Source organism: Lepidochelys kempii, chromosome 1 (genome assembly GCF_965140265.1).
Source record: "Lepidochelys kempii isolate rLepKem1 chromosome 1, rLepKem1.hap2, whole genome shotgun sequence".
NCBI lineage: Eukaryota > Metazoa > Chordata > Testudines > Cheloniidae > Lepidochelys > Lepidochelys kempii.
The window spans coordinates 308,480,698-308,504,014 of NC_133256.1; the positions used below are offsets into that span (position 1 = coordinate 308,480,698).

Consider the following 23,317-nt stretch of genomic DNA (forward strand, 5'->3'; position numbering starts at 1 on the left):
CGGTGCATACTGTGGAAAATACAAAAGATGTTTTTATACACACAAACCATGAAAAAATGGGTGTTTATCACTACAAAGGGTTTTCTCTCCCCCCACCCCACTCTCCTTCTGGTAATAGCTTATGTAAAGTGATCACTCTCCTTACAATGTGTATGATAATCAAGGTGGGCCATTTCCAGCACAAATCCAGGTTTTCTCCCCCCCCTCCCCCCACAAACCCACTCTCCTGTTGGTGCCACAAGTCCTCCTTTTCTTTTTGCCAATACAGACTAACAGGGCTGTTACTCTGAAATGGGTCTAGAAGCCCCACACATTTTGGGATTGCAGTTTCCTTCCTTATGTACTGGGAATCTCTCGTTCAAACCGGAGAAATGGGACTGCTCTGCCTGTTGTGAACAAGATAGGGGGCTGGATGGTTAGGTTTACACGGAAATTAGGCTCTCCTCAAACCACATGCATATTCTGGCTACGCTGCTTTGAATGGCTCCCAGTGGAACAACCTTTCCTCTTTTGAGTAGGTTTGAAGAGGGTCGACCCTCTTTGTATACTGTTTTGTTGAGTCTGGTGCAGGACTAAATAGCCCCACCGGGCACCGTTAAGAAAAGAAAGACCCACAGACCCGCACTTGTCACTCTGTCCTGCTCATGAATAGCAGCGCAGCCTCAATAGCCAACAAAACGCTGGGGATTTCCCTGAACTCTCCCGCTGCCCTGGCCTTGCAACTCGCCTCTGCTGGGCTGCAAGGTGCGATGCAGGCCCATCAATACCCAAGCAGCTCGGCAAACCCCCAGGGCGGCTCTGGAGCTCTCCTCGCGAGCCAAGGGATTCACTAAACGTGCAGTTGTCCAGCCCGGGAAGGCAATTTGCAGCCACGGGGGCAGAACACCAGCGAAAGCCGCTCACTCGCAGCTCCCAGAGACTTTGGCCCCGGCGTATTCAAGTGCACGCACAGCGCTCGTCGTTTGTCCAAGGGATCCAAAAAACACCTCGTGGCGCTACAGACTTCCCCACAATAGCCCCCCCCCTCCTCCTCCACCCACGAGGGAGGCCAATTTACTCTGGTCTCTGACCGATCCAGCCGGCCGAGTCTGGATTTGGCCCGTTATTCCCGAGGAAAGTTGAGAGTTTTGGGGGGATTAAACGCTGGCCACCATTGCCAGGGCAGCTGCTGTCTCGTTTGAGGAGGAGACGTTTCCCAGCTCTCTCCCGACACAGCCCGCTGGGCGCCCCTCGTCCCCGGGCATCTCTAGTTTGCCCCGGGAAGGAGCCCGCCATTCGCTGTGAGGTTCGTGCCGCGCGTGCCGAGAAGCCAGGGGTCCTTAGGGGCGAGCGCTGCAGCGAGCTCGGCCTTCGCCATGCGGCAAAGGAGATGGCTGCACCGTGAGTTTCACAGGGCGCCCGAGCTTTTTGGGCCGGACGGTGACCGGGAGGAGGGAGATGAGACGAGACCGAAAGACGATCTGGGAGATTACTACGTACGGGGGACTAGGCGATTATAAAATAGAGCTTGACCGGTTGCTGCAAAAGGGACGTTGGTACAAACGCCACCGATTTAGCGCTTCAGCTCCAAATAGCGAAGGGTGCCCAAACCCCCACGCAGCCGCGCGTGGCGTATTTGCTCGGCGGAAGCTTGCGCGCCTCGCGGAGCGAAGTGTCCCCCGGGGCCACGGCTGCGAGGGCCGCTCTGTTTCAGAAGGTTTTTTGGGCCGGGGGGGGGCGGCTCCGCGGGGTTTGGCCCGTCCCCCCCAGCGCGGGGTGGGACTGCGGTTAGGAGCTGGCCACGGGCCTGGGCCGCCAATCCCACCGCATCCCCTTCGGGAGCGGTTCCGAGCAGCCTGGGAGCGCCAGCGCTCTCCTCCTGCTTCTCTCTCCAGCCCCGCTCATCTCACCCGGGGGCCGGCGGCTGCCTGTCCCGCTCCCTTCCCTCCCCCTCCGCAGGGCGCTGCTCCGCCGGGCGAAGGGAACGGGATGCAAACAGCAGCAGCAGCTTCAGCGGAGAATTTGGAAAAATTCCCCCCAAAGCCCAGTAAAGCTCCTCCTTCCCTTTGGCAAAGTGCGCGCGCCCAGCAGCGGCTCTCCCCACAGGCAGGGTGGAGGCTTTAATCCTCTGAGGCCGGGGGAACCACTAATGCACTTCGCACGAGCACTTCCTTGCTACAGCAGCAGCAAATGAAATCCCCTTTGCTGACGGGGTCGGGGCCATGACAACTAAAGGCGATTGAGCAGGGACAATCTGGGAAGGCAGACCAGGAGGCACAGGACCTGGAAAACTTTGCCGCTCCTGGCCCCTGTGAAGAGGCAGGATATGGATGGTTTTCAACAGAAAATGATGTTTGATCTTTCCCTCTATTTCATTGAAACAAACTCCTTTTCGGTTTGGGTGCCAGGAGTGCGGCAGGGAGTAATTGTCATTTTCTTTTCTAAGTAGCTGAGCTATGCAGAAGTGTAACCTGCCTGCCCTTGTTCACACTTAAAAACCAATTCTTAAAAACATTCTTAACGCTCTAAAACTTTTCAATTCATCAGGCCCTTTGCCCTTCCAGAACCCTTGTGAAGTTCCACAACTGTCACCGCAAGGAAACTTCATGTAAGCTGCACTCTTTTTGAATTGTTCTATGAGAAAAAAACACTTTGCTCTGTTAAATTAAGCACAGACATTTAGTGTCAATGGGAACTTCAGTAACTTCTTTCCACTCCTCCTTCTGATATTGCTCTTTCAGAATTCCTCTGGATCCCATCCATACGAAGATTCATACACCTTCTCTGAAAATAAACACTGTGGTATTTTTTTTTAATAGAAACAGCAAATTTTGAGACAACCTTGTCTGATTCTGTCAAACTCACATCAAAGGCATGGGAATATGGGAGTTTGTTTACAGAACACAGCCCTGGGCTCATACAAAGCAGGTTATCAAATACAAGCATTGAGAAATAGCTTATCTGTTTTTACAAGAAAAACTAGGTGACAGTTTGAATGATTTGAAATACTGAAAACATCTTTTAATTTTAGAATTCTATACAAACTTAGATACAGACACGGTCATGACAAAATGTGTTCTTATTGCCTGCAAAATTTCACATAGAAATAGAAACACTGATGGCAAGCTTACTGACATCCAACCTGATGAGATATCCTTAAACTTGCAAGATGAATGTAGGGAAATAGAAGACACAGTAAGTAAGTAGCGTATGTGCATTTTGTCATCCCTGGAGTCTTCTTATTTATACACCAAACTCAAAGCACTGTGAACCAAGATTTAAGTTTTTAACACACATCACACAATAATGAAAAATTAAGTACAAAACAAGAAAAAATATGTAAAGTGTAATCCTGAAAATACACTGTTTTTTAAACAAGGGCACTGAATTAGTCCAAGAATGATTTCCTGTATAATTGTGTATTATGGAGGCACACATCTTGTTTTCTGCACAGGACATCACTATTTGATGGAGTAACAGGAACAAATGGTAACTCTAACAAAAGGTAAAGAAACATAATCACAAGGGAAACTCAAACTCCATGCCAACACTCTCACAGTTCTAAGCAAAGCTATACATTGAAATATGCTAAAATCATTGTCCTCAAAAAATTCTTGGCACTTTTGCTCCCAATAATTCTGCTTTCAGATTTAAAAAAGTGGAATGAATTACATTTTTGGTACTCGAGTGGGTAAAGCAAAACTATAAATGCAAATACAAGGACAAGTTACAAAACAAACATTTAGTGTTGACCTTCTAGGTGAAATATCTCACTATCATCCTTCTTCTTCATCGCTGTCTTTCATGGTGATACCCTGAAGTCCTCCCCCATCAGTGACTGAGACTGTGGCCTCCTCTACTTTAAGACGGCTGTGAATGGTATCATAGGTTTTACTATTCAGTGTTCCTTCCAACACACCCTGCAGTCTGAAATCTCGGTAGGTTTTCTGTAGCAAGAAGAGAGAACATTCTAAATGCACCATTGGATTTTCCCAAGAAGCCCATGCATAGTCACTGCATAAAGTGCCCAATTATACAATTATTAGAATAGTTTTACTCCTTTTAAAAATACAGGCCTATCCTTTTAAGTGGTGCTGGTGCTTTCACTTTTGAGTCAGAGCTCAGCACTTTCCGAGAATTAGGCCTTTTAAAAATCTCAAGATAACCCTCCAAAATACAAGGCACCCAAAATCACTAATCACTTTTGAAAATTTGGGCCACAGAACACAACCACCAAAACCAGGCTGTGTGTCCATATAAGCAACTTATTGTCATAATCGTTTGAGAACTTGTGCAAGTCAGGAGAGATGTGAAGTGATAATAAGCCACCTACTAGAAACATTAAATAGTTCATGTTACCAAGATATATTAGCAATTATTTCTTTAAGGTAGTTATCAACTTTTTCCTCTTGTGCACCACTTTGAAAGAAAGATCGCCTTTCATGGGTCTGTTCCCTCCCAATACAATAATCCCCTAAATACTTGGTTCCCAAAGACCTTCTTTACACTTTGATCTCTTGCAGTGGTCCAGCTTTCACTAGTGGTAGCAACCATGGAAGTGGACAGAGGTGTTAACAGCCTGTTGTCTAACTTTGGGTAATTTTTGCAAAACTGCATTAGCATAGACAATGTTAAATTGTTTCATTCTATAGACACCAGAAAAGGGTCCACTGTCCCCAATTTAAAAAACCATTCCTTTAAGATGGTGTGTTTTGTGTTAAGCTTCCAGACTTCACTCAGTGCATATTTCACAGTAACTCTGTAGTCCCCTCATTCATTCAGAGATAAACTGACAAAGAGCTTTGTGAATGTCTAAACAATTTGGCATAATTCTGTGAAATCAGTCTTAAGAGTACAGCATTTTGAAACTGAGAAGTCTACAGTTGTATACTCAATTATATTTGGTTACAGCTACTGTTTACCATCCAGCAGAATATCTCAACACCTGCACTCTTTCCTCGTAATATAATTTATTTTGCAGTTATCTCTGCATTATAAACCAGGTGTTTATGAAAATACTTTCAAAAACAAGTTTTAAGATGTGTTCTGTATTCTGTGACATAACAGTTTCTATGGTCACTGCTTAAAAAAAAAAAGCCAGAGTAAATGCTCACTTAAATTGCAAATCATCTACATATCCTTCCCTTTGTTCACTTCTCAAGGTTTTGTTTCCCTGATGCATTGATTTGCCATGACACAGCAGAGGCTACTGTTTCATTTGACTTTCTATGTTGGGCAAGAAGACATTATTCAGTGATGATGTCTAAAAGCAGGCAGGCAGCACTGCAGTAGTGAAAATCCAACACACTCATACTCTGCCATGTTTTCTGGTAGCACTGGTTTGGGCTTACAATGTGCATGGAAAAAGCTATAGGAGAAGAGGACCAGGAAAGGACTAAAGCCCCACAATTCCCTACTACTTTGTCTACTTTGACCACTGCCTGTTAATTTCCCATATGGATCCATTTTGCTGACTTTTCCCTATCTCATTGATTCTGCCTCCAGTCCATCCAAAACACAGCTATCAAGTTTTTCATTCTTCCAATGCTCTGACTAAATCACTCCTACTGATTCTCAATCCAGATTTAATATTTTTGCATTCATATTATATGCCTATTGAATAATCTCTTGTAGATGCACTGACATTTCAGTGCAATAAAATCAACAATAAAGTAACTATAACTCAGGGTAATCAAAGCAATCCCAATAAGGACCCTGTATTTCCAGGGAACCCGTCCTTAACCAACTCCCTTAGACTATTCCTGGGTTAACTGATGAGGTCTGCAGCCTGCCCTGAACATCACAGTTGTTTCTCTGTTGGATCAAAGAGGGAATAAGTTCCAGAGTTGAAGACCTTCTACTGAGATGGCTCTGTTCTTAGCCCCAAAATGAACATATCAGTTTGATCATCTCAGCTGATTTCAACTGCTGCACCCTCTCTCTCTTACCCTGAATTGCATCTGGAAATGAATTGGTAGCCACTGCACTCAACAGAACATAGGTATAGCACGCTCCCTGAAGGAAATCCTTTAAGTCAGTGCTACTTTAAGCTGTGTTCTGAACCACACTGAGATCAAAGTTCTACTCATCACTTTCAGATCTCTCCAGAACTCCATCACTGCTCCTATCTCTTCCATCTCTGCTTATGACCCTTCCTACTTCATGCACTCTATGCTTCCTTTCCAATCACTTGATTTATGTCCCACATCCACTATAACCTTCTTTCATGACACCCTCAAGGCCTGATATTGCTTGTGCAAGTACAAAGCTCAGAAATATCCATTTTAATTAAAAACTTTAACCTATGCTCCAAGTCCCCACATTTTAGAGTTTGTGGGTTACCTTGTGGATTTTTATACTGTGGATTTGAGCAACGTGGGTGCACTTTTCCTTTAAACGAGGAAACAATTATGGGAGAACAAATAGAAAACGCTGTAACTCTGGATACAGTCACTCACTATATTTCACTACTGTATATACAGTAGGATTTTCACACTTTTTCAGAATTCTCCTTTTACATGACTTTTAAAGATTGATTTTGCAACCATTATCCAGACAAACCTCCCATTGATTTCAGCAGAACTTTTGCCTCATGATAGACTTCAGCATCAGGCCCATTGATATATTTTCAGTTCAGTGTAGTGGCCTTCGATGGTACAACTGCTGTTATTGCTAAAAGCAGTTACATATCTAAAGCATCTCTTGCTAATTTGGGAGTTTTAGTATTTTATTAGTATTTCTCCTAGGGTAGCCTCTGCTGGCTAGCTGGGGAAAGAATATTTCTTATCCTTCAGAGTACATTTTTCCCCTCTGTGTGCACGTTCAGGTGCTCTATTGTGCTTGCCATGAATTTAGCATATGGAGGCAGAGATCTGGCATACCTCACTTAGCATACAGCTCTGTGCAAACTGATGGTACTGTATAAATAAAACAATACAAGTAATTATGTACTACCAAGTAATTGTCACTTAATCTCATTTATAGTCAAAGGTATCACTAGTGTCCAAGTAGCAGCCTTTTTTCTTGAATTCCAAGCTTTGATGACCTTCCAAGACAAAAGCCTTTTCATTTACTTAAATCCAGTTTCTTTCCTTTTAAATTTCCAGGAGTGTCCATGTGTTCTGTGGCTGTTTAGCTCATACCAATCTTTTTAAAGACTTTGTGATCCTTTTTTAGGTACTTATAAAATACAACAAGGTTTCCTCTTGGCATCTTTTCCGAAGTGTGTAAGATTAAACTCTCATTCTTATGATGGTAGTTCAGAGCCTTCGAACAACTTACATAGCTCTTTCTCCAGAATTTGTTTATACAGATAGATGTAAAGTGACCCAGATGGGATTTTAGGACCTCTTCTACACTAGAGGCCATAGACATTTAAACCAACTTTGGAACCCTCTCTCACATGCCCATAACACTCCACATGTCTAGCTGCAAAGTTGCTACCAGTTTTGCACAGGTGTTCACTGTACTTCCTCTAAGCAAGGGTAACCACTGTGTCACTCTGTAGTTTTAATGTAGACAACAGTACTGGCATCTATTGACTCACAGTGCACCAGTCACTCGTTAAGTGTCCGATTAGGTAAATCTTTTGGACTCTATGGTCCGGTGGTCAAGTTGTCCAGAAGCTCCTCACTTGTATAATTTTGCCTTTAACTCTCACTGTGTGCACTTCTTGTATTCCATCAGCACTTTAGCCCTGGAGGAGAGCAGGTCATGTTTCCACTGTTGTCCTTCCTTGAGAAAAACGTTGAATTCCACGAGGGGGCTCTCATTGGAGTCACCACTTACAGTGTGTCTTGACTATGCTGTCACCAGCCAGTGGCCTGAAAGGAAATTGGTTCCATGGAAACCAATAGTGCAGGACCTGGCTCTAAGATGGCAAAACTGAACTTGGATGGCCCGGTGGGCCATATTTGATCATTTTTCCAGTTTACAATGAAAATTCCAAATGTAACTCTAGCGTTCAAGAGAAGAATTTGCCCTGATGTTACAGCCATGACTTTAACTGTACAACACGATAATTTGGGGAAAAGGTTATCATTGAGACCAACAACTTCTTATCAGACCTATGGATAACAAGAACATTCAGAACTACAATAGTAAGGATTTAAAAAGTTTGGAAAGGGACACAGATTCCTCTGACTCGAGGTATAAGCCAGTTTCTCACTGATGGGGGTTAGAAAGAAACTTTCCAAGAGGGCAGGTTATCCAATAATTATGTAATGTAGGATTTTTGCACTTTCCTCTGAAGCATTTGGCATTAGCTACAGTCAGTGATAGGACACTGGACTGAAAAGACCACTGGTCTCATTCAATATGGCAATTCCTTTGTTCCTAATTCTACTGGTGCTCTATCTGGCCGAAGAAAAATTAGGAAATTCTATCCAATATGTGTACAGTGTTCTCCACACTGAACCTAATACATCACAATAGATAATGAAATAGAAAAAATAATTAAAAAACAGTTACCATCCACTTTCTTGAGGGCAGGGAAAAAACGGGGTAAGTGTGCTATTGTAATTGTCAAGATAAAAATAGCAGCTTTCAGCAGTCCCTATACAAATTGCTCCAGTCTGTTCCAGGTAAGGATTTGTAATTGAGATGGTAGACATAATGCAGTCAACATATTTATTCACTGTAACTGATCAGTTGATTCCTCTGTAGTGAGGTTACAGTGGACAGTAACTACTCATTCAGGGAAAGGTGTTCACTGCAACTGAATGCAATAACTCTTTGTCTAGGCAGAAGGAAAAAGAGGACAGAGCTCTTTTAAGCATCTGTACTGCATCTGGGTTATGAGGGAGAGGAGAAGGAGGACAGACTCATCTGAGTGGAGCCAAGGGGGAAACAGGAAGAGGCCGGGCCAGGGAGGGTCACTGTCTCATCATGTGCACCAGGGGAAGGGGAGGGTATTCATGCCCCTGCTGCATTCCAGAAGGCTTTCTCTCTCTCAATCACTGATCAGTAGCATCTACCCTCCAACCCAGCGGATCAGAATAGAAGCAGATTTTATGATCTTCTGTGGGCTTGCACTAGTTGCCTTTTTTCATTTGGGGCTGGCAAGGAATTTTCCCCTCACTGCCAGATAGGCTGAAGTCGAATGAGTTTTTTCCACCTTCCCTGTAGCAGGTCAGGGACCTGGTGAGGTAGGTAATGAGGGTAGGTCTAGATATCACAATTTGGTAGGTAGTAGGTGTGGTAGGTGTCCAGTGCAGGTACTTATTACAGAGGGGATATGGTTCCCTGATAAACAGGAGCTGGAAGTGGGTTTAGGGCAGTGGTGGGCAACCTGTGGCCCATCAGGGTAATCAGCATGTCCCTGTGGACTGTGCCGCTTCCTGCAGCTCCCATTGGCTGGGAACGGTGAACCGCAGCCACTGGAAGCTGCGGGCAGCCATGCAAATGTAAACGAACTGTCTAGCAGCCCGCCAGCGGATTACCCTGATGGGCTGTGTGTGGCCCGCGAGCCACAAGTTGCCCACCACTGGTTTAGGGGGAGGCATCCCCTAAGGAAGTTGGTAAAAGTAGGGTTGGAGCTCCTAATGCCTTATCTTTTTTCCAGCCCCATTTAACTCCCTCAGTTGAGAGGACGGTGGTGAGAACGGGCTGAGATCAGGTTCAGATGGGGGAAGCCTGTGGGCAGTGCTTCCAAATAGGTGGAAATGGTTAAGGAAAGAAAGATGACCTGCACTGTACGATTTATTACCAACTTTTCCGAGATAGTTAAGTGAATAAAGTGGCCTAATTAAATCACATTCATTGCCTGTCTTTCTTCCTGCAAATCAAGATAAGCATTTTGAAACATACTTCCCCCATCCCCATACTCACAGGTAACCAAAGGGGGATGAAACCCTGATAAAAAGTTGCAACTTGCTTTACTATACATGTCTGGATTTGCACAGTGACCCATGTTTATCTATAGTAGTTTATTTTCTATTAACTATCCCTCACTTTTCTCTCTAATGCCCTAATTCAAATATATTTTTGTTTACCTTGACTATCTTGATGAGAGTCTTCAGCTGGTAGACGTGAAGCTGAAGGTCTAATCTATCGGCCAGCCACATACATATGACTTTCATGGAACTGCTGTACCATTGCTAGAAAGAAGGGTGAGAAAAGACAAAACAACTCTGAAGTATTCATTTACCATATTTAGTAATGAGAGGTAATGACCATAGATCAGCCCTCGAAGTCATCAGTGATATAATTTTCTGTTAAGAGAATTGCGTGTGGTGCTAGGAAATCAACTAACTTGACCTAGACTAATGGGTGTAATTTAGGGATGGGAAGAGGGGCATTGCCCCCCACCCCGCCCCCAACTGCAAACCTCAGGCAGGGGCCGAATTTGCCCTCCCAAGCACAGCCCTATTGATCTGACTGGAGCTGCCTCCCCCTCGCAAAAAATATATAGAAGTAAAACTACACCTATTCCTGGACTGTTTTACATTAATTAGCACTCTCTACGCTAATTTGTGTCTTTGAGTTGTAACAAATTAATGTGAAATAGTGTTTTGCACTGTGCTATCTGTCAGTAAGAATGGTTATTAAACACACATATGAACGAACTGACTGCTGAAACAGTAGGGGAAAATGCAGTAAGATTAGCTTTAAAGAAAGATTTTGCCTTGCTTCAGGGTTTCCATACCAAACAAGAAAACAACATCTAATACAGGATAAGGGCATCAACGATGAGCCAAAAATCCTGAAGTCCTTATTCTGTTTTTACTCACTCCTGACTTCGGGAAATCATCCCAAAGTCCATGGGAGTTTTACTTCAGTAAAACCAGAAACAGACAATAAAAGAAGTAAGCTTTTCAGGATTTTGCCTTCCATTTGTTACCAACTATATTACAAAATATCTTTTTTTCCTTTTGCATGCTAGGCATGTCTGTAAACATTTTCACTCAAAGCTTTATGAATAGATATTGCAAAAACAATCTTACTGTAGTTGGTTCTCATTTTATCATAAAAATCACGTCCAGCTCAAATATACAAGAGTCCAAGACAGAGCACCAAGTTGCATTAAAATTAACTAAAGTTAACAGAGTTTTTACAAGACGCTGTAGTAGTTTTATTCCCTCTCATGTAAATTACTAACCAGATGTCATTCAGTCAAAGTATAAAAAAGGAAGGGGCTTGTTTCATTTTAAGAATAAGAGATTACACTTTGAGAGAGTTCATGTCTCATCCTTATTTATAGTCTCTCTCCCACAGGGAGGAGGCTTAAATCCTTTCCTGTTGTAATTTCCTGTCCCCTTACAACATACACAGATATGTAAAGAGAGAAACATTGCGTCTTTATGTTTTAAAATGCAGCATACGATACAAGGTGCATATATTAACAAAGTTCAAAGGATGGCTACTGTATGCAGCTTTAGCACTCTCTGAATATTGTAAGCCCAATTAAAAATATATTGAAAGATCTAACACAGTGTGGTTTCTGGATATTATCTAACTAATGATAAAAGTAGCACTCTTTGTACCAATAATGCCAGCCTTCTGTAACAAGCTTTTTATGCATATATTGGATACATATTTACATTCTTTTTCTTTATAGTAAATAAAATAAATCTAGACTCAGAAGTGATTAGCAATCAGCTTTAAGAAATGTTTGTAATGATTAAAAGTAAGATTTTCATATGTATTTATTAAGGTTGCTTTAACAATTTTGTTTAATATTGATAAAAGGTATTTTAATTACATATCACAGGAAATAAATTAATTTTACTTTTTATCAAACGTATTCCTATTAATTTATTATTATATTGAACTGAACAAACCATGAATAAAATGCATGTGGCCATACAAATCTCATAAAATGAAATAACTTGATTTGTTTAATATTATGTAGGGTTGATTTGGTATCCATGGAACATTGCTCCGGATCACTGAAAGACATTCCTTAATAGAGTTTCTTTTCTTTTATTAGTCACATGCTTATTTTAGGGTTTTCATTATAATTTCTTCACATTTTTTTAAAATAATGGATAATGGGGTCTTATTCAAGTAAAGGCTGACACAGGATGATTGTCATGTACTATAACAAATAGCATATATGTGAATTCACTTGCTGGACTCTGATGACATGATAAACTTGAAATCTCATATAGACATGCATTCTCTCTGAACCCTCTACTGTTCTTTGCAACAAGATGGACCTAATCTATCCTCTTGTTGGTTAGGTGCTACACATCTTAATCTTGCATAGGGGAGAGATACAGAACATGATTCTATCAATGAATTTTCAGGAAATGAATATTATTCCATGAGAAAAACCTGTATAACATGGGCTACAATTTACTTCTGCTAAGGGGGTTGTATTGAGATAATTGGTAAGGAATGAACGAGCAAGCTGCAGACACTGTGATAAGTTCTGTGACTGGTTATCCTTGTGTAACACTATTGAAATTAATGGAATTGTAGAAGGAAAATTAAGAACAGAACCTGTCTCATTCTCTCAAAATGTGTGTATTTTCAAAAAAATCCAGATACGTAAATGAAAACTGCCATGGAATTCAAATTCATTACATCACCCCAATAAGACAGACACATTGAAAACACAGCCAAGAAACTAAAATCACTGCTTCACATTAGTCCAGCTAAATCTGGAAATTAAAGAATAAATGCTGCTCAGGCAATATTTGAGAGGCAAATAAAAATTAACTTTGTCCCTCCATTGTATAAATAGGATAATCAATACACTAGGGCAAAAAAGCATTTTTTATAATTATTAACACAAAAATGGTAAAGTGTTAAAATCAAGATCACTGAAAAATGGTTAGCCTAGTTTTAACAAGCTAACCATATACAGGAAAATAGTTCAGTGAAATTACCATTAAGCAGTATTATAAGATATTATATATCAAAACACATGAAGAAAACATTTAAAAAGCACTATATGGAAAATGACATTTAAATTTTGAAGCCAGAATTGTTATAGAATTTTTACAAGAATTTCAGGGTCTCTCCCCTCCCGCCTCGCCTTGGTAGACAGAATTCCTGTTACTTTCTGGCCTCTACTCCACAGACTTTGGGCATTTAAGGAATTTCTTCTAGACTATCTAAGATGAATGTTTCCCTTTTTCTGTTTTTTTAAATGGTGTTAAAAAAAAGCAGAGTGCTACAAACTCAGAGGGGGTTGGAAAGCAGGCCATGCATTTTGACCATCATCAGTATAGTTTACTGGCAGAGTATGCACCAAATGTGTCATTTGGAAGATCTGTTGCAAACTCACTTGCAACCGTTAGCAGTCAGATAATGGACTTTAGCTTTCAAAATTTTTAAATAAAAACAGTTCCTTTTTAACTGGTAAAAATGCACTTTTCCCCTTTTCTAACAATGACACTGGAAACGCAGTAAGACACTTGCAGATGTCAACGATACAGTATTAGTGGCTTATTCTTTGCTGTGGTCTGTGCAGACATAAAGCAGTAAGGGAATATTATATATTTTTTCACATCAGTACATGACAGCAGCCAACCACTTTAAGAAAAATATGTTAGTTTTTTCTTATTCATGGTTCATCCAGCTCCTGTAACGGCATGCATTACTCACTTCAATTTTCCAGAGATATCTCTTTTAAAGTAAAAATAAGAGAAAAGGAAAGGCTAGGGTTGACTTTGTGAGACCCCTGTATTTATTCACACTTATTGTGCATGACTGTAGGCTGGTAAATCATATTAGCAGCCTGTCTCCCCATCAAGCTGCTACTTGCTTTCCAGCCCTGGGAAGGTTCAACAAATCAACAGGAGCACGGAAAACAGAACATCAGTCTAATCTAGTGTTTAAGGTGAAGTTTTCAAACCCAATCTAAGAAGATCTTTAGAGCAAGCAACAAGCTGAAGGGCTCAGAAGGTGGTACTGACAATGAAAGAGTGTTGAAATATTGAGAAGCGCAGTACTTGTGCATTTTTAATAACAAGAGGGTCAACAAGGACACAACTCCCTCTGTGCCAATAGATGCCACTGACTATGGAAATTGCCACACCAGGGCTATAAACGCTCTCAGTTCATCAGCTTTCTTAAACAGTTCATCAGCTTTCTTAAACACCCTAAACCCCCTCAGTGGACCTTTAGTCTTGAATTAACAAACCAAAGCAATGAAAGAGGGTGCAGCTTGAATGGCTGGCATTGATCCCCAACTGTGTTCAGCACTGCTATAGGCACTGAAAAACTCTCTCCATTGTCAATAGAAATTGACAAACCTCCTCTCCTAAATAGTACAGCTGAGCCAGGCTGGATCCATGCAGCTGTAAAGGGCTCCACTCTCAGGGCCCAGGAGCACTCACAATAGAACAATCATGAGCTCTTTGTCAGCCCCAGACTCTGCAATTTTCTAACAAGGATTAAAGTTGTTTCTCGGCAGTGCTGGTGAAAAGAGATTTAGCAACATACCGTGCTTTCTTCATGCAAGTTAAAGAGAAGTAGTTAAGGAATTTCATTATTCTGTTGACTACTGGAAATACAAAACAAATATATGAAATATTCACAATCCTTTTTCTTGCCTAATCTATAATGTTTTGAGAATTATTCAATTAAATATAACACTTATCTTCTGAAAGCAAGCACTTCAGATATATTTTTGAAGTTTTATAAAAAGGTGCAGCTGTTTGCCACCTGGAATGAGGACTCAATACATACTAATACACAATGCCTTAGACCTTCTAGGTCTGATATTCCTAAATCTGAATCACAAGGCTCCATAGGGTTTCTATATCTTGGCTATTCCTGGCAAATGGGCACTGTCAAGAATGCTGCTTTTGATGAAGATGAGAGAAAAAAAATTGTAACATTTCGTGGAAACAAAGCTGTAATATTTTTTCTACTGATGTGTTTAGCTTCTTATTGATTAGGAATTGGTGCTGTACAAACAATGATAGGTTTTTACCTCCTCCAGCTACACTTGTCTCAATAGGAACAATAGCAGAGATTATACTTTCCACAAAGACTGTATGTTAAGACAGTGAAAGCTAAACTGCCAGTGTAAAATAAATATTAGTGTGTTTAGAATACTATAGCACCTGTATCAAAATATATTATTATTTAGATGCATAGCACTAATGGTATGCTAAGTGCTTTTAACACTTCAGAAAAAAAGTTAAATCATCAAAAGAATAATGAAGTTAGGTTTAAAAAATGCAAATTATAAAAAAATAAATAGGGACATTAAATAATATGGACATTTTCAATAGACAGAAAGATCTGTTTAGTTACCTAATGTTTCAATCATTCTATATTTCCCCAGCTATAAAATAGGGATAATGATATTGACTTACTTTGTAGAGGTCTTTGAGATCTACTGATGAAACTGCTATACAAGACCTAAGTATTAATTATTATTATTATTGTATCTTTAAGGACACTTTTTGGGCTTAGGAATTATGGCAAATGTTTTCTTATTTGGGTAGTGAAGTTAGACACTTAACTCCGTATGCGTACATCTAGATAAGTGGCCGGATTTCCAGAGTTATTGTTTTCAATGAATGTTGTAGATGCTCGGCACCTCTGAAAAATCAGGCCAATTATCTTGGTGACTGCAAACACATTGGGATGCCTACTTTTATACATCTTGGTCTGTTAATTTTTTCAAAATCTGACGTCACAAGCTCTGTTTGCCAAAAGCTGGGAATGGGTGACGAGGAACAGAACCCTTAAACAGTGAAGTGGCCTGTTAACTGGTAACAATCTGCTATTGTTTATGTTGCATTTTGAGTGTCAATAGCTTTCCTTAACTTGTAAAGCTACATTATATCTACAGATAATTTAATTTATATTTCTAAGCTCTTCAGTCAGGGTGCCACAAAATCATTTAACTAAAACATATTTTCTCTAATGCCAAAGCACATCTATATGATACTCAGCTCTCCACTTCATTGCACAAATATGGAAGCAGGATAAATATGAAGTTATCCAAGTCTGGGCTTGATACCTCAGCCCTTCCTCAGACAAAACTATTGGCTTCAGTGAGAGTAATTCCTAAGGGAGGATTGCAGGTTTGTGTTTCACGGACCAAGCCATGTCCCAACTTTATGTTGCAGCTGTGTTGGATTATGAGTTAAACACTGGAATAGGTTACCTCTGGAGGCTGTGGAATCCTCACCACTGGAAGTTTCTAAGAACAGGTTAGACAAACACCTATCAGGGATGATCTAGGTATTCTTGGTCCTGCCTCAGACCAAGGGGATGGACTGGACAACCTCTTGAGATCCCTTCCAGCCCTATATTTCTATGATTCAATGTATGGTCTCTCCTCAGCAGCCTAACTTATCTTGGCAACAGGTGGTCCTGGTGAAGAAGGAAGGTTAATGGTCTCCAGGAGACCTTGGAACAGACTGCGGGAACTGGACCTTTCACACACATAAGCTTCATCTTCTCTAAGCGGCTTCTGCAGATCCTGCCCCTCTCACCTTCCTGATTACTGCAACAGTAACCCAATGGAACTGCCCTGGGGAAGAGAGACTAGGCCCAGATCTCCAACTTGCTGGCCCAAGGGAGAGAGGAGCTGATGGGGAGGGAATAAGAACATAAGAACAGCCACACTGGATCAGACCAAAGTCCATCTAGCCCCGTATCCTGTCTTTCAACAGTGGCCAATGCCAGGTGCTTCAGAGGGAATGAACAGAACAGATAATCATCAAGTGATCCATCCCATTGCCTGTTCCCAGTTTCTGGCAAACACAAGCTAGCGACACCATCCCAGCCCATCCTGGCTAATAGCCATTGATGGACCTATCCTCCATGAATTTATCTCTCTCTCTTTTGAACCCTGTTAGAGTCTTGGCCTTCACAACATCCTCTGGCAAAGAGTTCCACAGGTTGACTGTGCATTGTGTGAAGAATCTGTTCCCTCCAAAAGTAATTGGCATGTGTGGCTGAGGGAGCTTTGTCCACTTTCATTCTAGGGGGACAGCTCTTTTTCAGAGATATCCGCCTGAAGATTCCCATCTTGGACTACAAGACCCATTCACTCTTCTTGGTTACTACCTGACAGCTAGGAGGGGTGGGGAATTCCACTAGCTAACTCTTATGGAATTAGGGAGATACTACATATGCAGAGTGCCTCTGCTCCTCAGCAGAGAGCATGGGGGACAGGCAACAACAGATCCCTCTGTAGAACTGTTCTTGAGGTGAGAGAGAGAGAGTGTGTGTGTGTGTGTGTGTATGTGAGGGTAGGGGTAGTCCGCATGTGATTATTATTTGTTCCACAGCTGTGTAGGCAGCTGTGGAACAAAGCCAAGCCCTGAAGTTCTGGTGGACTCCATGCTGTGGATGCAGGTGGGATCAGCATTTGGTTCTAATGGCCCAATCTGGTAAACGCTTTCTACTAGACATAGGGCTTAGTAACATGAGTAGCGACTCCTCATCGTATTAAGCAACTGCAGGAACAGTCTTTAAATATGCGACTTTTAATTTTATTTTACTCTAAAAAAACTGTCTGTTCTTTATTAGAGGAGTAACTAGAATATTTTTATTGCTGCTCCTGGAACTTTATTTTTATCTTGGTAAACCAGTAATTACTCTACACAGAATTCTTTAAAAAGTAATTGCTTCAGGTAAACAGTGTATGGAGCCTCACCTTTTAGTTTGAAACATTTTTAGAATCCGGTGGCATTTTTATGCTGCACACATTTTATAGAACACTGAGTGTACAGAGAAGTGATATTTGCAAATATGAATTTGCAGATAGTACTGGAATTAAGTTGCCAGAATTGAGATACACACACCCACACAAAAGTGTTACATTTGAAGGTGCATTTCAATTGATTCTTTTAAAAAAATCAATATGTTAAAAAAACAAATATTATTAACTGTATAGAAATGATCAGTTAAGGAATAGCCAATAACCATCTGCCATACAATCCTTCGTCACTCACTATCACCCTCCCTCTTTTACACACCCAATGGAGTTAGTATGGCCAACTCGTTTTGTTGTGTAATGGAAATATGCTGCTGGATGCGTTGATTTTGTATGTTATTTTCATTGTGTAGTAAAGATTCAAAAAATAATATAGTTCAAAAGGTTTATTAAGATATGTCATCAGATATTTCACAGTGTGATATGATGAAGGGGTAAAATAATATTTTAATGAATGACTGGTGTAATTTGGTAATATAATGTCCATTGATTGTATGGTGTTTTAGGTTTATGCGACTGTAGGAAAGCCTGATAAGTTGTATTTTATAACTACATTAACTATATTGTGTATCCGATAACAAGAAGTTTTTCTGTAGTGAATAACGCTGTAGTAATATGTTGGAAATGGGTCCCTTCAATAAATAAAATAATCAAGATTTACTGATCTCCAGTCATTTGTTATTTTGACATCGGCATACATATCAGACGCTTTTGGGGAGGGCAAAATTAATGTCAGGCGGAGGTGTAAATCTGATGGAATGATAATGATGAAGGATTGTATGAGCATAAAGAAACTGGGTGAATCCTGTAATTGTTAATTTGTAGACGTGTGAGTTTGAGGTTCACAATTTTGTGACGAGATGTATAATCTTGGTTTTGGGTGCCAACTAGACTCCATTGAAACACACTTTCAACCATAAAACCTTCTTGTAATGAATATTTGGGGGGGGGGAATTTCCACTATTTGTTTTTTATAAATTTTATAAATCATAAATTTAAATCTGGGAAATAAGGTCCACAGAAGGGGATCCTTACTGTAACATTTTATGAGGCCCAGTGCATGTGGAGTTGTGTGTGTCTGGAGTTGTATCTGTGTGGATCATGGGGTTAGAGGACAGTGGAAGGGAATGGAGCTTTTTATCTACACTGTAAACTAAGTGCTTAAAGTTTTCTATCTAGAAAATTTTAAATATTTAAAATTTATCATGGATAAACTCTCCATTTCCCCATCCCAATTCCTGTACCCCATTCTAGCCAATTCCTGTACACCTTCCTACTCAAGTATCCTGCATCCATTTTCTATGCCTCCCCCAGTCCCCTGCACCCTTTTCTATACCCCTGGCTCCCTGCACTTCCCCTTCTTTCCCCACTGCATGCTCCGCCAGTCTCCTGTCCTCTCATATTCTTCTTCCTCCCACAGACACCCTAATCCAACAAATAGTAGCACAGTTCTAGGTCACCCAGTCTATTCCCCTTGAAACTCACGTCCCCACTTCTACAGGCCTCCTCCTGGACTCCTGCTCATCCGCATATCCTCCACCTCAAATCTCTCCCTCTAATATTTGGAAAAAATTTAGAGCATTGCAGAGTGTGTGTATGTAAATAATTGCTCTGTACAGCCTAAACTGTATCCACAGGTAACAGGAAGGGAGGAGTGAGGAAGAACAATACTGCAGCCGGCCACTTTATGGCACTGATAACTCTGCAGATCTATTCTCTGCCCAAACCCATTGAAAAGGGAATCAGGATGGGACTTTTTTCAGCCTGGTAAAGTGACAAACAGACCTTTATTACTTCACAAAGTCTATTCTCTCCTTACAGCAAGGTGATCAGCTTTCCTCTTGTATTCTGGCCTGTACTTAGAAGGAAGAACACTTCCTTTTCCCCTCAGGGCTCCTCCTCCTGCCTTCCTATGCCTTTATTTATACCCCTACTTGAATGATCCCCTAATTAGTCTCTTTCCTGCCTACTTTAGTGAGGGGTTCATATTATCCACTTTTGTAATCGAGCCACCAACACCTCCCTTGCAAAACTACAAACCCAACAAAACTACTCACCCAAACCACAGAATCCACATGGCCAACATTACCAAACAAATTTGGAGTTTGTTGGCTGAGCCATTTTGGGGATAGGAAGAGCCAAAAACTGTTAGGATCATTTTAAAAAATATGTCACTGAGGGGGAAACTTTTAAATCCCACAGCTTTAAAATTATTTTTCTGATTTTTTCCAAACATCCTAGAAAAACTCTGTCATAGAATGAGATATGGCATGTTCCATTTCATGGGGATTGTTTTTCTGAAGAAAAGTCAAGTTTTTTTATTTTAAACTGAGCTCAGGGTTGGAGGCTACATAACTGTGGAAGTACTGTCATTCATAACAAATGTAAATGTTCAATACATGATATACAGTAACCATCCATCCACATACTGTATACGACATTGCTATCTCAGAGACAGATATAAAATTCCAAAATAATTTGTTTGCAACATTTTGGTAATGTTGTAATTGCAACTTTTATCATCTGCATCTCCCTTCTGCCTTCCTCACATACGATAGATGCAGACTGAAGTGGGGTTTTGCAAAATTATCTATACACAAATCTTCCATCCAGACCTGGACATCTGTTATGTTATCTTTATTTTAAATATTGTGTGCTAATGTAGGGCTTATTAAAGTGAGAGAGTAATGGCATTGGAACATATAGCTTCTCCCCCACCCCTCACCTCTGCCCATGCCCTTCATTCTTAAACTGCACTGCTCTATGCTATCACAGTACTAGGGCTTCCTTGAGCACCTACTACCAGTCATGCCATATTTGTGTGCTCTGCTGTACGTTGTGGTTCTATGATATAGACCAATGTTCACCAAAGAACAGAATGAGACCAGTCAGTTAACGTTTCTTGAGCTTAAGCCAACACAAATCCCCAAAATAAATAAATAAAAGGTGAAAGGCCACTGTTTAAAATTACTTCATGCTATCCCCATCACTAATGTCCTAGTCCCACAAACACTTATGCACCAGCTTAACATTACCATTGTGAGTCATCCATCAAAGCCAATGGAACTGCTAATGTGTAAAGTTAAGGACATAAATAAGTAATGCTCAGATCCTAAAATGGCTTATTTTCAGGCCTGGTGGCATTGCCCCTTACAAAGGAAGCTCTCAATTTACATCTGAAGTTAGGCAAATATGTTTAGATTAGAGCATTTTAAAAATGCTTGTCTCTTTAATCTGGATGTTGTTTCTATGACATAACTCCTGGTTTAGTTCTTTTCAACTCTGATGCGCACATCTTTTCCATTTCACACACCTGCATTCTTTTCAACCCACCTTGAACTTCTCCATGAACTTCTCTTCTGTGTTTTTACAATTTGGTTTGCATATTTTTACATATGTGCGTAGTGTGCACAGTGAAAAGTGAAGGACAGGTGTTAAGCCTGAGTCCTATGAAAAGATACATAGATATATGAGGGAACACTAAAAACGAGGCCCTTCTCTTGGTTGAAAGAAATCCTGAATTCATACATGTGACCCCTATGCTCATGGAAATCAGTGGCAAAGCTCTCACTGAATTCAGCACTGTAGGATCAGACAAGCAGCACTTACTACTGATGTTTACTAACTTCACAAATTGTTTCAGATAGCTTGCAGCTTCTTCTCATTAGACTATTCTGATTTACAAAGGAACACCCTATTTCTGCTGCTGTATACCAATTCTCATAAAACCAGAGCACTCTCACTGGGTGCCCTCATTCTTGGCAGCTTCTTTACATGGTGAATAATACAGTTATGTTTCTGTTTGTGAATATTTACACATAGGGTTGTTGTTGTTGCTTTGTAGCGAGCATGACCCAGATGAGACACAAGTCAAAAACACCAAACCTGCATGGTATGGTTCCAGAAGCGACGAGTTTCATCTGCTGACTCTGTGTGTGTGGATTACACTACATCAAGAAATCAACATGCTCTAGGTGGTGCTTGTGCCTGGCACTTCATGGTGAACAAATATTAGATAAGACAATGCAAATGGCACAATCCCTATTGATTTTCCTTGACTGCACAGAATGTGACAGCTGTAGGCACAGTTATCACTTACCAACAGCCTCATCTAATGTTTCAGTGCTGGTTTATATGTGTAAACTTGTAAGTGTCCCATAAATTTCATTAAGGTACCAGACACTTTTCAAGCCATCTAGATAAAAGATAAAATACGTGTAACAAGCTGCTTATTTGCACATAGTCCTAGTGGGACAAAAGGGTTAAGGGATTTAATCTTGACTAGGTGTTGGGAGGAGTTCACTGTTTGCTCAGATTGGTTATTTTTCTTGATGCACAGGCGTGGATGGATAGGTGCATTTAAAAGAAGTCTAAATAAACAGTGGGCACCATAAATATTTCTAGTAAAAGATTGCCAACCGCAGGCATTTACAAATCATGAGTCAGACTCCCAAAAATCATGAGGTTGTCTTAAAAATGAGATTTTACAAAATAATCCGGGTTAGGATTTTTTAAAATTTGACTTCTGGTTTTTGAATCTTTAGGATTCACATTTTCAAGACTTTCTCCGCCACCATAAGGCTTAGAAATGTACTTTTTCTTTTTTAAGTGAAAGTCGAGATTCGCAAGTAATCAGTTGAAACCAGGAGCTGGAGAAACTCTAAATAATATGAAACTCATGATAAAAGCAGAAGAGTTGGCACTGTTGAGAAAATGACTTCATTTCCCTGTTTCTTGTTTTTTCAGCTATTGTACAGATCTCAATTCTTTCCTAGCATCTAGCTCAGAGACTCTTGCTCCCCAAACTGCAGCAGTTTAGAGGAGTCATGCAAATGACACAGTTAAGCTTGTGAGGAATAAGCGGCACGCATCAACTCCATGGCTGTATCTACACTACAAGCAAGGGGTGTGATTCCCAGCTTGTCTAGACATAGTCGTGCTAGCTCGTTGAGAGCTAGTGTGAGTATAAATAGCAGTGTAGCTGCAGTTACTCGGGCAGTGGCAGCAGCATGGTTCAGCCATGCCGCGAACATACCCAGAGGGTTCAGACGGGTTTGTGATTGGCGTGGCTAACCTGGGCTGATGCTGTCCATGCTACTTCAACTACACTGCTATTTATACTTGCTCTAGCTCCCACTGAGCGTACATGGCCTGGGAATCACACCGCTAGTTTGTAGTGTAGACCTAGCCCATGAGCGCAACACACTGACTGAATTATGGCACATACAACCCCTGAGGCAAAATCATTCCCATGTCTTCTCATGCTGGTAAAGGAGGGTGACAATAATAAGATCCAAGATGGAGGCATCAAGGACTTAAGGAAAAGCATCTTCAAAATGAAGAGGTGGGGAAAATTTAGGACCACACTGGACTACCCACCATGCTAAGGCCCAGGTCATAATAGTCAGAAAGAGCCAAAGGAATTACTTGCAAGAATTCTTCTATAGAAAAACAGTCCATTAAACTCTTAAAAATGCTCACAGTGGATTCCACCTGCAAGTTACTGTGCACATTGGTCCTGATCTTGCTAACCACATGCTTAACTTTAAGCATGTGAGTAGTTCCATTGATTTCAATAGCAGTGAGCTTTGTTGGATCAGTGCTAGACTGAGCTCTCTGCTTTTCAATAAAATCTGGGTAAAAATGTTCCTCTATTCTTTATAAAATCATACTGGATTATCTTTACCAGATTTTAAATGGTCT

The 23,317-nt window shown here is 40.9% G+C and overlaps 1 protein-coding gene across 22 annotated transcripts in view; it reads right to left on the reverse strand.

The window, feature by feature from the left end:
* Positions 1–2,975: 2,975 nt before the first annotated feature.
* CADPS2 (calcium dependent secretion activator 2) overlaps positions 2,976–23,317 on the reverse strand; it is a 585,486-nt gene continuing 565,144 nt past the window's right edge. For 21 of the 22 annotated variants that reach the window (XM_073328224.1, XM_073328216.1, XM_073328226.1 and 18 more), the window contains 2 exons: positions 9,972–10,076; positions 2,976–3,926 (listed from right to left, as the gene is read on the reverse strand). In XM_073328224.1, the coding sequence (XP_073184325.1) occupies positions 3,756–3,926; positions 9,972–10,076 (276 nt within the window). In that variant the 3' untranslated portion in view covers positions 2,976–3,755. Of the gene's footprint in view, positions 3,927–9,971; positions 10,077–23,317 lie in introns of those variants that run through there. The other variant, XM_073328225.1, reaches the window with a different exon arrangement.